Source organism: Siphateles boraxobius, unplaced genomic scaffold (genome assembly GCF_051911475.1).
Source record: "Siphateles boraxobius isolate OS27281-9 unplaced genomic scaffold, OSU_SipBor_1 130, whole genome shotgun sequence".
Classification (NCBI taxonomy): Eukaryota; Metazoa; Chordata; class Actinopteri; order Cypriniformes; family Leuciscidae; genus Siphateles; species Siphateles boraxobius.
In genome coordinates, this window is record NW_027508734.1 from 11,631,846 (window position 1) to 11,648,719 (window position 16,874).

Genomic DNA, 16,874 nt, shown 5'->3' on the forward strand with positions numbered 1-16,874 from the left:
CCATTCTGTCAGTTCTGCGCAATCTTTCGAAGCAAAACGACATCACGTACAGGTAAGAAAGCTGTTGCAATAATGTTTCATTTTTACCATAGTGCCGTTTAAAGGTGTCATAGGATGCAAAATTTACAAAGTTTGCATTTAAATGTATCTTTGCAGTGTGTGGACACAACCACCAAACAATGAAAAAAATACATTCACTACTTTTTTTTTATCCTCAAAAAGTCTAAACACTCTCTATAATCAAGCCGTTTGGATTTTCTAAGCAACATGATGTCATATTACTCATGCTCCGCCCACAACCACTGACGAACTGTCCCGTATTAGCATTTTTCCGTCCTCAGCCATTTGTATACTGTCCGCCAAGGCAGCACTTTATGTGTCTTGTGTGACACCCCCCATGGAAGAGAGGAGTGGGGTGAGCAGTTGCTCATTATCATTTAAAGAGACATGCACCGAAACGGGTCGCTGTGAACATAGCTGTTTTTTAGGAGGTAAAAAGGGTGTTGTTTTACACAACCATTGAGAAATTTAAACCAAAGAATGTTACAAATTTTACATGAAGACCCTAAAGAATCATACCAACTTATGGAAAATGGGCATCCGATGACCCCTTTTAAGAGTAAGCACAGTATGATACAATTTTCAGTGATGAACCTACCCATACAATAACTATTCTGTTAATAACCCTCTGTCGACCATACTGTTAATTGGCGGGGATACAAAATGATACAAATAATGCAAAACGCGGACTTTTGCTGACAAATAAACGTGAATTTCTCTGTCCAGATAACACGGAGGATAAGTAAACATTGTTCATTTACATATACTACCGACATACAAAGTGGTTTTAAAATCGACGAAGTTCCTCTGTAAGTGTGGACAGAAAAACCCTGTTAGGACATGATGGAAAGTGTTAAATTCACATCTTACTTTTCCCAGAGTTCCTCTCCATGGATGTATCTCAGGCTCTTGAGGAAGGAGAGCGAGCTCAGGGTGTGTGATGAACGTATCTTAATGTATCCCGTCACCGTCTTGATGAGTCCCAGGAAGTTCTCCAACTCCGAGGCGATGTTGGCTAGAGAGATGGAAAAGAGTGTCAGTGAGCAGTGCGGTGGAAAGTCAGTAACAGAAGCTGCTGAGCCGCAGATACTTACTGCCACGGCGGATGTTGATATGCAGGTTGCCTTTGATAACGGTGCAGCCCTTGAGGGACTGAGCCGCGTCCACTGAGTCAATGACCTTTTCATCACAGATCTTGTCACATAGGCCGTTACAGGCAGTGCAGATCATGCTGCCAGACACATTGGGACAAAAGGATGATCAAAATGTGTCACCGCGAAACCAACACTGATAACCAAATATCTCACTTTCACATTATCACGTGACCTTCAGTTCAGTGAAAGCTAAAGTTTGAATGCAACTGAACTTTTTTCGATCTTTTCAACAAAAGAACATGATTGGTTTGTTTTGAGTTAATCAGAACTGTTATTTAAGAGTTTAACTAATGTCCCTTTAAAACAAGTCATTTCACTCGGCGGCCATATTTGAAACGCCTCTCAGGCATGCAAGTACAGCTCCTATCTCTTTGAATGGGTTTTACATTAGGGAATTGGGGAAACATTATCCAAAACTGTTCGCCAAGCTTACAATTAAAAGCGTCTCAGAAGACTGACTGTTTCTATAGGAGCAGGAGCTTCTAACGCCAGCTGCAGTGAAGCAATGACTTTACCAATCGGCTGTTGGCTCTTTTCTTTAGAAGACGGGACTTATTCCGCCATATTGTGCGTTGCACTATCTCCCATTCATAGTAATAAGTGTGCACTGTATTTCTGCATATATCTGTATAGTCTTTGGTTTAACCAGAAAACATTTTTCGTTTAGGTTAGTCTGATTGCTTTGTAGGTGTACAGGATCTGCACACTTTTGTCAGGTTTTTCAGGCACTGATTGTGAGGGAAAATTTGATGAATTCTTTATTGGATTTTAACACTACAGTCTTACTGGTAGATGAAAGTATTATCAAATTTGTAAGGGCCATTATAGCTTTTTACTGTCACTTTTGAACAATTTAATGCATTCTTGCTGAATTAAAGTATTAATGTCTTTCTAAAAAAACAAACAAAAAGAAAACCTAATAATAAAAAAACAATTTACAGACCCCAAACTTTGCACTATACACTTACAGGATTATATAATACAAATAAAATAATAATAAAAAAAGATCAAATAATGATATGAATGATTTGTAAAACTTTGTCAGTGCAGGATATAAACATTACTCAAACTCCAAAAGGATGTTGGAAAATAAAACAAACTAAAACATTAAAATATAACATACATTTAAAACAAATCAAATATAATCTAAAAACACAATCATAGATATTCTTTGATTTACTCATTTTCACTCAAAATATAACCATTTATCAAATGCACACTTTCAAAATAAAAAGTTGAATAGACAGAAAGTCTTCGTACCTCCGGTTCTCATCACGCGTGAAGCCGGGTGGGCAGTCGGACATACACTCTCCTCCGTGGATCACGAAACGGTCATAATCAGGCAGGTGGACCTTGGAGCAGAAGTCCATGGTGATGCAACGCCAGCCCTCAAACTTGTATGTGTTCTGCGGACAATCCTCCACGCAGCTGCCCTCGTAGTAGTAGTGCTGGCAGGCGGCACAGGCCCTGTCGTCGTCGGGCACCGTGCAGCTGCCCAGACACTGGGGGTGGCAGCACTCGCCCTTCTCAGTACACGCCCGCTGTCCACACATCTTCGGACAGACTGGAGGGAAACGCAGGGTGGAAAATGTTGATATGAATATTTTCAAGGTTTGTGTCAAGAATAATACATTCAATTAAAAACTTGTAATGTGTGTGCGCAGAAAATAGGTTATGGATCCATCAAGTTCAAAAACACCAACAGACCATTAAGTTTGATTTGACAATATTAGAGATAAACCGATAATATCAGAAGGTGTCTACCATTGACTTTTGTTAGATATTATTGTCATTCTCACAAAGAAATGTCATATTCGACCACAAAAAGATTATTTTGCTTAAAAAAAAGTGTTTGAGTAATGACTTTAAAATTAAAGAACGGTCTTAATCATATAGTAGGTCTTTTTCTATAGGTGTTTTTGTATTAATCATATAGTAGTACAATAAATACTACCATAATGTAAAAATAAAGAATACACAATATACCTATTTGCATTACAGTACCGAGACTTTGGTTGGAAAATGTAAAAATAGTCTTAAATCATTTTTATAAATAATTTTTCTTTGCAGTGAGCTATACACATTTTTTTTCAGAGACTAATAAAAATGAGAAGAGAGATACACAGAGTGATGGAAAAAAATGACACCTATCTGCTTTGCATACTGCTTTCAGATCCTCACCTTATTTGAACTAGTTTTACAACATTCAGGAAGTCAAGTCATGCAAGCTCAAATAAAGTTAATTTCATAACCCGGCTGTGAGGCTAAAAGCCTGGCTTAAGCCCAAGCGGTTTGCAGCTCTGGGTCAGGGACATGTGATCGCACGTCCTCTCTCCATTACTGTCTGTTTCCTCTTGACCTCCGTACTGTCTTTCAAGCTTGACTGATAAAGGTTACTGCAAACAGCCTCAAGGATACAATGCTGTACAGTTCACAAACAAGTACAGGCACATACTTCACCACAGTCAAAGTATTCCTTCATGTATACATTCCCTTTTGCCAAAAGCTTAAACTATCAAAACAAATGACCAAATCACTTTTAAAAGCATTGGCATGTTGAGACAGACTACATTATTATCCAGTGTTAACTTGAGGCAAAACTACAAAATAAATTCACATTACAACAGTACAATAACAAAAAGTTAAGGAAACGTTATGCTAAAAACAAACAAACAAACAAATAAACAAACAACATACATTGTATATTCAACATTGTTTATTTTGTGAAATCATTTAATTATGCTAATTCATTCAACAGAAGTTTCGGAAAGCACACTGATTGTCAACCATGCATTCTCATTTAAATTTCTTATTTTTTCATATTTTTCATAATTTCAAATGATCTAGAAGCCAATATACAGAGCATCTGATTGCATGACATTTCATGTAACTTAATTATTCTGTATTACACTTTCAAAATAAACTAATAACTAACTAAATATTAAGACAAAAAATAATCAAAAATTTACATTAATAGATGACTCCATGGGGAATGAATAAAATGCATATTAGGGGGAAACTAATAATAAACGCCTCTGAAAAACAATTTCAGCGGGCAAATATAGAAATATTGAGGATCTTAAAAACTAAAATAAATAAATGGTAAGAAAAAATAATCCATCACTTTTGTTAATAAATGTTCATGAAAAAAATTACAGGGGGAAAATATTACCCTTCCAAATAAACTAGACTAAATTGTTAACACTTTAAGGTTTCATTGTAAGCATGAACTAAGAATTAACAATACTTCTACAGCATTTATTAATCTTAATGTTAATTTCAACATTTACTAATACATTATTGAAAGTCAAATGTCGTATTTCTTCACATTAGTTAATGCACTCTGAACTAACATGAACAAACAGCTGGATTTTTATTAACGAACATTAACGAAGATTAATAAATACAGTAAGAAATGTATTGCTCATTGTTCGTTCATGTTAGTTAATACATTAACTAATGTTAACATATGTTACATTATTGTAAAGCGTTACCACTAAATCCAACATAAAAGTTAATAAATCCCCCCAGAAAAATAATTTCAGGATGGAAATTTTGCCACTTAATGGGGAAAAAAAAGTACATTTGTAATCTTGGACGACACAGTCACGCATAAACAGTGTGTTCTCCTGTAGTCATCTCTCTTTTCCCCTATTCTCATATGGCATATACAGGCGATGCATTCAGTGTTAACTCCAGGTCCACTTTACAAACAAATCCACTCCGCATATTCCATCCGACCGAGACTATGTATAATTCGACCAGAGTCCTCTGCTATCATTCTAAATAAGAGTGCATTGTAACAGGGGAGAGGAAAAACTGATTCAGGTCAGAGCACCAGCAAGGAAAACACCAGCTTTAGTACAAGAATGGCCTACATTTAGAACAGAGAAACTCAGCCTGCCCGATCTTTCCTCACACGCTCATTCTACAGCCTGGAACGCAGGAAACTCGCTTTACAAATGACTATGGGTAGACATCTCACATATCTCACAAAAGCCACGGAAAGACCATTTAGTTTCATTTTTAAATGTTGGCCTTTTCACAGCGGCAAAGGTCTGATGGTTTTTAGGGAGGGTCTCTGTGAGTGTATGAATTCAGATAACCGTACAGAGAGAAAAACAGGGAAACAACAACATTCAAGCTGTAATTTACATGCAACAGTTGTCCTGGTGGACGCTAGTAAATAAGAGTTAAACCATAACGCTTTGGTGGAAATGTACGTAAAGAACACTGGCCTGAGGTTTAATGTGTATCTGAGAGAGTTACTGTTCATCACGAGCAGTGTTCAAAGAGCAAATTCTTGACAAACAAGTCAGACGTTCAGTTTAGGACACCAATGGTTAAAACTGAAAAATCATTAAAAAATCTATCTGTTTTGCATACTGTTCCTGCAAAGCACTATTTTAGCTATTTCAGGTCAGAACGAATACAACCCAGCTAATTTAGTCTGACTGAGACATCCCGTCTTCAGCTGATGACACTTACGGTGGAGTATTCACAAGGCCACCATGCTGGAATCTCTGTTAGTCTAAACAGGGAGAAAAAAAAACCAGACACCCTTGACTAAGAGCATTGTCAGGGAAGATAGAGGACGTTTCTACATCCTTTACCAACAAGTTTAGGCTCAGAAATCATCTTTAAATATAGCCAACTCTATTTTGATGGACATTATTACCGATAGATAATGTACACTTCAGAAGATGTCGTATTCTCAAGGGCACAATGTGATCATTCATGGATTGGCTCTTTTTTTGATTAGCGTTTCAGTTGCTAAATTAATATAAATGGAATATAAATGTATACAAATGTATTTACAGCTACTTTTGATGCATCCATGCTGAATAAAAGTATTAATTTCTTAAAAAATAAAAAAAAGTTTAAAAAAATCTTACTGACCCAAAACTTTTGAATAGTAATGTATAGTCAATAGCCCTTTTTAATGTTTCAAAACATCATTACTGTAGCATAGAGGAAAGCAACGAAGACTAAATTTGTATTCTTGGACCGTGTGGATTCTGAATACCCCTGTGCTACAGGTGAATGATAATGAACACCTGGCTAAGGAAATCTTGGATGTTCTTCTCTCCATCCGGGAGCTGGTCAACTATCAGATTACTTTGTTTTCATACACAACAACAGATCCAATATGAACACCTGGGCCCTCAGGAAACAAGCTAGACTCATATTTTCCCTCTCCCTTTTTATGATTATTAATAGCTGGAGGAATATCAATTGAAGTAATGAGAAGTATTTTAGGTAAGGACTTAAAAATGATTAAACTATTAAAAATGACAAAGCATTTAACAAAATGTTGCATTTAAAATATTAACAATAAACAACTACAAGTATAATTTTTTTATACAACGCCACATAAGTGTCACAGACAAGTTCCCAAAGACACATTATTTTTAGTTTTTAGTATCTGGAAAAAAAGTATGCTTTTAAAAAAAACTTGTTTAATATAGGTCTGGGTTTGGCTCAGTCTGAATCTGAGAACTGATATGTTCATTTGCATTGTTAGTTTCTTTGCATCCGGCTGCAGGGACGTTTAGCAAGCAGTGATTCCTACCATGCTGGTCAACAAAGTTGATTTGCAGTTGTAGGACCAGCCAGCTGTGCAGCTTTCCATGTCAACAACACATGGCTTTTTGTATATATTCACAGAAAAATTGGAATACATGACTAAACAGATCACGATAAATGTTTTCGGAACATTTCAAAACAAATCAGAAAGAGTAAAAAAATCTAATTAAATAACTAAGTTCTATTTGTCAATAATATAAAATTAAATAGAATCAAATCCATTTACACATGTCTTGTATCGAAGCAAAACCAGCTCCAAATGCTAGCACTTCGAATTGACAATGTAAATGTAAATGTTGTTCCAAATCTGTATAGTTATAACTAAACTGATTCCAATAATTGCTTTTGGAAAAAAAATAATTTGTTAAATAAATACGGGGCACAAAACTAAAATAAAATAGGCTGAAAAAAAAAAAGTTGGTTGCATTCCTGTTCAGATTTGCATATCATGTAGGCACTTGAATCGAAGCAAAACCTGTATGAATTTCATTCACCAGTGGCACATACACTTCTTAGCAGAATGTTCACACTAAAAAGAAACATAAAAACCCTATAAAACACCATAAAAAGTAATACATGTACAACTTTTGCACTTTATTCTGTGTCTGAAGCTATATGGTAGCTTTGTGTGATGAATTTTTTTTTTAGACGTTATACTTTCTGATTTTCAGGGAATAAATTAACCTAATGTGTAAATTGTGGGGCAGTCATGGCCTAATGGTAGCAGAGTTGGACTGGTGACCCAAAGGTTGCTGGTTCAATTCCAGTACCGGCAGGAATATGACTGAGGTGTCCTTGAGCAAGGCACCTAACCCCCAATCGCTCCCCGGGCGCCACGCAAGGCTGCCCGCTGCTCCGGGTGTGTGTATCCACGTTTGCAGTGTGTGTGTGTACACTACTCACTACTCTGCTCCTAATGTGTGTGCACTTACTTGGATGGGTTAAATGCAGAGGTCAAATTCCAAGTATGGGTTACCATACTTGGCCATCATGTGTCACTTTCACTTTCACTTTTTTCACTAATATTTTAGGCGTCTTAGGCGACCAGAAAAGGCATTTGGAACGACATGAGGAATTGTCATTTTTGGCTGAACTATTCCATTAATGAATTACTATTAAAGGTGTGTGTGTGTGTGTGTGTTGGGGGGGGGCTCTCACAAAAGACCCCCTCAGAGAGTCCCTGTATTCACCATCATGGCGCTGACAGTCGAGGCACAGAAAGGATGCCTCAGGCTTTTTTATTTTTAGTCAACATCGTCACCTCAGCCCCTCTTCCTTATTAATTCAGGAAACTCTCCAAGTTCATCTGAGGTCTTTTCATCACCGCTGATCTTGGCTGCCACAAACCAGCATGTCTGAGAAAAACAGGTTGCATGCGCTGGCACAGTGTGTTCCCTCTCGCTCTCCATCAGAGTGAGAGTGTGTGAGAGGACACCAGCAGATAACGTGCAAAGAATAAGGTGTAACATCCACCCCGAAATCTTCCGTTTGTCCCCCAGTGGGATGGAGAGCAATAGAAATGTATGGCTCCCAGTTCTGACGAATATTTCTGTATTATTAAGTCACACAGACATCTAATCTAATACCTCAAGGTCACATCTAGTCTTATGTGTGGTAGTGATGAAAATTTGTGGAGGATGAAATCATGTTCCTTCCTCGAGAACGTCGCTGATGTGTGTAGGTGCAGTTATATTTTAAAATGCGGGATTTAGCATAAACCCAAGTTTTACTTCAACAAATCTATCGAGATATGTCTCAGAGTCAGTCTAAAGTCAGAAACGCACCCTATCAGGCATGCGAACGTGAAGCAGTAACCAAACCGTTATCCTCAAGGAGGCGATAGAGTTCCCTTCAAACATCTGTGCCATCAAACCAAGGCTGCATTCGAAATCACATACTTCCCTACAATACAGTAGGCGAAAAAGAGCATGTGACAAAAGCAGCATGTCCGAATTCACTAATTCTGATAAAAGAGTAGGCAAAAAGTACCCGGATGTAGCCTGGCAAGCCAGACCTATCAAGATGTTAGGTCTGGGAACTCACAATTGGCATACCTCAATCCGAGGGGCGGGATAAACAGTTGTCTTTCAAATTCCCTCTGCACGCAATAGAACAGCGCTACAACCAACCAGAGCAACGGACGGCTGTGGCTGAGTGAGTCCCATGCGTTTTCCCACCAGCGGAGCTAGTTGATAGGCCTATATTAAACTTTTGCCGTATCCGGTCGTCAAAACTCCGAACACATCTTCCTTTTTTTAAGAATGACTTAGTGACGTTCTCTCAACTCCCAGTCATCCCAAGTCGCGACCACAGCCGATTCGAAAGACCGCTGTTCGCCAGCAGCATCTTCTTTGTTTTCAAGTAGCAGATCACCTATGGAAATCACGCAAACCGTCACAACTCTGCCGTCATTATGTTAAGCCCGCCCACCAACTCTATACACGATGTGATTGGCCTGACCAGAGTTTGGTTTTTCCAGCTCGAATGCCAACGGAGAGTTGCTAGACCACACTTTGCTGCAAAATATTTTTTGCTGCCGCTAGGGTGCGTCTAGATTTCTAGGCTAACCCGGATGACCTACTACTACCGGTGAGATTCTGAAGTGTGCATACACCTGATAATGACAACATGGCAACTGTAGTAAATCCGGATTAAATTCATACTACACACTTTTTTAATGTCGTGAATTACTTATTCAAAATACTCAAGAGAGTATGCGATTTTGAATGCAGCTCAAATATGTAGCTATCATGTGTGCCACACATGTCCTGAAAAGTGAAGCCAAAATATTTTGATCGCCCCCTGGTAGTTGGCTGCAGTATAGGTCATAAATACGTGCAAATAAATGGGACAGGACACGGGAGCCACGAAAATAAACGAATTATACCACCTATTTCACAACATTTACCAATTGGCGATTAGCTCTTTCATTTAGAAGGCGGGACTTATTCAGACATATTGCGAGTTGCACTTTCTCCCAATTATAGTAATATGACGAGTTCCTCACGATCACTACTGAGCAAACTCTACCTCCAAATGACGTCATCAGCACAAGATGCCAATGTTTGTGGGACATTTTGGCTTCATTTTCCTACAGCGGAATGATAGTGGAGACACATCGTCCATCTCTTTTTACATTCTATGATAGCTAGCTATAAACAAGTTGACAGCTAAACCAACCTCTCCTCAAACTGTTGTACTGCAATGGCAGTAATAGCCCTAGAGTCGGAAACTGACCACAGAAGATGACAACATCTTAATTTATGTTTTTAACCGAAACGTGCTGCAACTTATAATCCAAAGCGACTTAATGCAATTAACTTCAATCATACAAAATATGCTTAAAGCGCACACATTTAAATTTGACCCAAATGAGAGGTATGTGTGGCTTTAAAGAGTTTTCTCATTGGTTGTTTCAGTTTCACTTTAAATAAATTTATAATAAATAATGTTTGTAACGAATATCACTATAATTTACGTTTGTTCTGTTGTGAATAGTCAATGAATTGTTTTGGACAGAGGGAAAGAAATACATGTTTATAAACATTTTGTTTTATTTTCTGATATTTTACATTATCTCTGAATGTAATATTCATGCATAAATATTAATAATTCTGGTTAATAAAACCCATTCAATGCAAAAACTTTTTTCATTTTTTTTTACAGAAACCGATACCACAGCATCATCTGCTATCTATTACCAAGGATGAATGTGGTTACTGATTTGTTAATCTAGAAATTGTGACACTTCTCATGTTTCTCCAATAGGAGAAACAAATCCAGATCGTGTTCATCAAGCACTAGCAGTGACGTAAAAGGGCTTGAGCTGGACAAGCGCATCACTGCTCACTAGCTGTGACACCTGTTCAAGAGTGACACCTGATAGAGTTTCACTATCATATAAGATGGCAAATATCACTTGCGATACGCTTGGGCACGATAAAAACAAAATTCAGCACAGTTTCCTGAGTCGGGCCTGAGTCAGTGAATTTCAAAATATCTTCTGAGTTCTGCAGAAGAAAAAGGGGTTACACTTTTCAACTACATCTCAACTATCAGTCATTAGAGTACTAGTAGACTGTTAGCCTAACCCTGGGTTAGTAGAAAAAGTTGACATGTACTTGCAAAGTCACTACTTACAGTCAGTAGGACGTCTGTGGGACACCATTAAAATAAAGTGAGAGCAGATATTAAGCAGACCGTTACACTACATTTATTTCATAATATGATTCTTTTGGATGTAAAAATCATACTAACATTATAAGTGCACCTCAGGAAACATCGTAAAATAAATAAATGCAGTTCATGACCCCTTTAACCCAACCCAGTTAGTGCACACACATTAGAAGAAGTAAGAAGTGAGTCGTGGGTATTGAGGGTGGAAGAGCACGCTGTTCATTCACTCGCCCACCTAAATTTTCCTGCCGTTATTGAGAATCGAACCCGCAACCTTCGGGTTACAAAAACATGTCAATATGACGTGAATGCTGTGAGCGGATGATATGATGACATTATAACAAAACAACAAAAAAGAGAAATGGCTGATGCTGCCAATGACTAGACTATGTCTGCGCTGGATAAACAAATAAACAGACAAATGACTTTTTAAATTGAAACAAAAATCAATTAGACTTCAATGGGAGACGCCGTCCAATGTTCTCGCCTGTCGGTGACTAACATTGACATTTTCTCTTACGTCCTTATTAGTCTCCTGCTCAAATCTGGCGAAACTAGTAAAAGCTGTTTTACCTGACAATATTAGAGTGTCTCATACCTGTCTGGTCTCACATAATAGGACCCACACCCCATAAAACCGCTTTAATAAGCCCAAAATCTTCACATTTACTGTACTCAATCCCAGCTTGCAGATGGAGGGCTGAACAGTTATTACAAATCCGACAGTTGGCTAGGTAACAGTCTACCATAACATTGCCTAACAATTTCCAGATTTTTAGACCTAAATACATGAAGTGTTCAGGGGCCATTTTCCCCATGTGCCTTGCAAAAGAGTGGCTGTTTTTAACTTGTTCTGAGGGCCTTTTCATGAATAACATTTAGCCTGTTCTCTTCACTAAGATTGACTCACAAAGAGCGACTAGCGCTAATAACAGAGTCCTCATCCAGACAGCCTGAGGGACTAATGATGATGGTTCAACGCCTCTGATCAAACACAAAAAAATAGGGAAAAAAACAACGTAAACATTGTGAACTTTTAAAATCCTCTAAAGACAAGTGCTGCACGCGTAATAAAACAGCCCTCAAAGCAGGGCTGCAGCCCAACGGCGATGTAGACATAAATTAAGGATAGCGTCTGAATGACAGGAATAAGTAACTCTTTTGAAAGCATATTCCCGTCACAGGTCTGTGGTTTGAAACTGGAAAGGCTGGTGGGTGTCTTTTTGCCTCGCTCACTGCACTCGTGGGCGTTTGAGGTCTTGCGATGTTTCGGATGGCACGGTGCAGGATATGCCCGGCTAGCTGGCACAAGAGACCCGGCTTAGCTTGTACAGTCACCATTGCTTTGTTTCCTCCTGTCTTCGTGCTCTACGGAGGCCAAAGGTGCTGGCAGTACAGGCCATCCTGCGGTGGCATGCTTTTTTACACGTCGGGCTTAAGCTTCCAGCACTTCCAGTGTCTTTGCTGCCTCTCCTAGTTACAGTCTGCATTTTAAATACCAGACATTAAATAGCTGTTACAAATTCAGCCCACAATGTGATTGTCTTATATAAGATGCTTTGTATATAAAATATATTTTATATATTATAGCATATTTAAATTATGTAATATAATTAATAATATAATATAATATAATATAATATAATATAATATAATATAATATAACATAATATAATATAAGACCCGAGCTGACAAAATGAGTCGGCATGTGCACGGGCTAATTACGAGCTACCGGCAAAACTAGTTATATAAATTTTTTTTTTTAAGTCAATTTTGGTCAAATTTGAGGTTTTCACAAAATAACTTCATTAGTACCCCATCTAGGGATCCCAATGCTCCAAATAGCAATTAAACATCTAAAAGTATATATTTTTTGTACCTTTTCCCTTCTTTTGTCCATGAAAAATGTAGTTTTTCTCTACTCGTTTTTCGAAGAATGGTGCTTGCCCTCAGCACAACTTTGGTATCGTTGTAAAGCGCAGCATTCCAACTTTGTAAATACTCCTAGCGAATTCTCAATGACATGAGTCTGAACCAATAAAATGGCACTTTCAAACTAATGCTGATGTAAACAAAATGATCTTTTTTGCACTGACTGACACATCCGAAGCGTGCACATAAAGACTCTCAAACAGTGCGCAATCCCGATATACACATTCACAGAATTACAGTACTTCAAAATATCTGTCTTGGCGAGTTTTCAAACAATCAATAGGCCTATTTGTTATGTCTTAAATGAATGTTTGGTTAACTGTTGGGTAAAAAAAATCTGATGTGTAACATTATACTGGATCCGTGCGGTACAGTAGGTCTTAATATAAAGGCTGTTGTTAAAGGACAAGTTCTGTATTTTACAGTTAAAGCCCTGTTTTAAAATCGTTTCTGATGAAATAGAACGGTTAAGATTGAAATTTGGACAAATGCTGCTGTCCCGAGAATTTTCGGTTTCTGTGTTAGCTTTCCAACAGGTTTTATCGTAGTTTTGTCAAACTCCATTGACTTTATTTACATTATCCTTTAATCAAAATGTTAATCAAACAATTGTGGTATCAAAATTGAATATGTATTTATTCTATAGATATGGGTTTTGACTTGATGTGAGCCAAATTTGGTGTTATTACCAGGGATTGTAAGGTTTGGTTGCTAGGTGATTTTGTTTTGGAACAGAAAACTTTTACTCAATTCTTTTCTAATTTGACTTTGCTGACTCAATCGACTTGAAACCGGTGTTGCTCATTCATTTCTAGTATGATTCCAACAAATCATACATCATTTTGAAGGATTTTTTAGAATTAGAATGTGAAAATAACGATAACTCGTTTTTGAAAATTTGCTCATTGCGAAATTTTGCCAGCACGGGTCACATATAGGAAAACGATATCAAATATAGAAATGGGGATAAGACTGGTGCTCTGGTGTAAAGCTAGTTTTCTCATTAAACACACACAGTAAGTTAACGGTGGACTCTTCTGAAGGGGCACAACACAAAAACAAGAGGGCAGGGCACTGCTCCAGATGGTGGGGGAATCGAGGGTGTCAAGACTCTGGAGGAACAAACCAAAAGAGGCCAGACACCCTATAACAGGGACACTCCTGATATTTTAAACTGTATTGAGAGGGTATATCAATCAATTTCAGCTTTACACATAGCATACAACTAATTTAAACAATTAAACAAAGCGTATTTAGGCTTACTGAGTTTAACCTCCTTGTGCTAATATTTCTCTAGCATCCATTTCAAGTAACACCAAATAAAAAAACGTAAACCGTGTTTGATGGAAATGTGGATGATCCACAGGTCCACAGGGATTACTCTCTAAATAAACTTCTACTATATCCATCTTATATTGAGCTGGTCATTCCCAGAAACACTAGCACATGTGGATGTGAAATTCAGTAACTGGCACTATTTCAAGCAAGTCAATTCTTATTATAGCCTAAACCATGGGTACATTTGACCATGACAGCCTACCAATAAGAAACTGTTTGTGTAGCATTTGTAAATGGAGATCTGGTCACAGTTTCATTGTCAAACCAATTAATTCAGTCCAGTTTAGTTTTGATGCATTACACATATTTCATCTAAATTAAAATACATTAAACAATTAATTAATCCTTTTTTTAAAACATTGTAAACTTTAAACAAATAAAAATGAAACATGCTTAATTAAAAAAGACTCGCTGATTACAGTGAAAAGAATATACTAAGTAGATCAATTATTTTTAATAATAAAAAAAAACAACTTGTTCACATACAGAATACATTTTGTAGATCTATCATCGTGTCACGGATCTTTAATTTCTCTATTTTTATAGCTTTTCAGCTTAATTACAATGAAAAACCATGAAGAGTATATATAATAAATACAATGTTTATAAATTAACAGCTTATAAGCATCAGGTAGAGTAAAGAAAATAATTACAAGCAATATGACAAAAAACTACAATAGAACAAAGACATGAAATAGACCTACCTGATAGGGCTTGGGCGGTATGGATTTTTTCTAACCGCGGTTGAAAAGCAAGATTTTCCTGCGGTATGGCGGTAAACCGCTTTAAGTAGCCATTATGTTTACATAATATAGTGTTATTTTTTAATCAATCTATGTCGATTATATGAAGAGTGAACAGCATGAGTAAGATAGGATCATAAGATGGGAAAGACACGATTTTGACCACTTTATTAAGTTTTGTTTTGTAGAAAGCCTTTCTTTAAATTAAATTTCGTTTTGTATAAATTGTACCTTAATTTTAATCACTGTTTCATTAACTAATTGCCTGGAATTAAGAAATAAGAAGCAAATATAGCAGACATATACTCAGGAGGACGTGGAAGCGCAGGTGCGATCTCTTGTGCGTGAACTGGAGCTCGTCTCATAAATGAACCGAAACTCGGCGTAGGCTGGGCCTAAATGTGTACTTTTAAACAAAATTCAAAATGAAATGATAACATTTTAGTCTACAGTAGCCTAGTCAGGTAAGGTCAGGTTTGCGGATGTGCGTTATAGGCTATTTACTTATTCATATTTATCCCTGGGCGCTGATCGGAGACGGAGTTCACTGCTGATATTCTGGGGATACAACGTAGCCAATATACTAGGGACTTTAGCCTTTAAATATCTTTGCTGCTGTATTGGATCAGTGTTCTTTCTAGAACAGCCAAGAGCTTTCTAGCCTCGCGACAGCAGCGCCTCGCATTGCTCATAGACCTTAAAACAGTCAGCACCGCGGATGCGGTTTCGAAAATTGATCAAAAAACGTTGGTGCGGGTGGATGGCGTCAGATGATGAGTTTTGTGATGCGGTTGCGGATGAAATAATAATAGCCTATCCGCGCATCTCTAATACGAATGGAATGTTATTAAGCGTCATTGAACATTGCGCTCCTCAACTCGCGAAAGGTCGGATTTGCTCCATCTTTTGATGATAAGTTTTGTTTATAAAACCATGAATCCATGTAAGCCACAATATCATTAGACATAATCCATGTCATTAGAATCAATGAATCCATGTCATTAGACACAATGTGCACACATGTGCAGGCCAAGGTTTTTTTTTTTTTTTTTTTTTGCGGTGATGACGGTGACGAGCTCAGACCCGCGGTTGGAGTCACGTGACCGTGGTATTGCGGTAATGCGGTAACCGTCCCAGCCCTACTACCTGAAAAACTTTAGGCACTAGAAATAAAAAACTACAATAGAAAAAAGCAGGTTTATTAGGCTGTCGTCACTTTAAGAGCGTAGGCACTGATCTAATATACAGATAGACATGCGTGTTCGTCCTCAACCATTTACGTTCACTTCAGATATAAATTAATGTGTTTATGAAGATACTCGCAAAGGTGGAAATTTTGACATGAGTGTGTTTATTTGACTATAAAGAACTCTAGGCACTAAGTTTACTCACGCACTGTATGAGCAGCGGCTTTTATGTGCGCGCTTAGGGCTGGGCGATATGACGATATTATCGCATATCGGCGACGTCTCGCAAGTATCGCGATGTCGATTACAACAGTCTGTTTCCAGACGATAATCGTCAATATCAAAAAATTCGGTTTTGTCCTAAATGTTGGGAAAGAAAAACAGTAGGCCTGTGTCTATGACAGCCTATTCTCGCTGCCACCATTAATGTTGATTAAAGAACAAAAGAAAATGAAAATCACTCACTGAACTTTTGTAACTTTAATTAGCTTAATATTTGATTTGCCTGTTGTTTGGCGCTGACTGCTCTTACAGCAACATGAGTGTGTATGCGACCTTGAGATGCGTTCTGTCAAACATCATTTACCCTTACTTTCATAATTTTGTTAAAAAAAATTTTTCTGGATTTCTTGATCTTTATATGATTTTTTTCATTCGTATGCTATTCGTTTTTGTAAAAACAAATTCTGCAGATGAAA

The 16,874-nt window shown here is 37.5% G+C and overlaps 1 protein-coding gene across 1 annotated transcript in view; it reads right to left on the reverse strand.

The window, feature by feature from the left end:
• Positions 1-16,874, reverse strand: part of igf1rb (insulin-like growth factor 1b receptor) — a 91,755-nt gene that overhangs the window by 29,007 nt on the left and 45,874 nt on the right. Inside the window, exons 3-5 of the mRNA XM_077227983.1 lie at positions 2,475-2,778; positions 1,155-1,291; positions 931-1,075 (exon numbers count right to left, since the gene is read on the reverse strand). Of these exons, the coding sequence (XP_077084098.1) occupies positions 931-1,075; positions 1,155-1,291; positions 2,475-2,778 (586 nt within the window). The remainder of the gene's footprint in view (positions 1-930; positions 1,076-1,154; positions 1,292-2,474; positions 2,779-16,874) is intronic.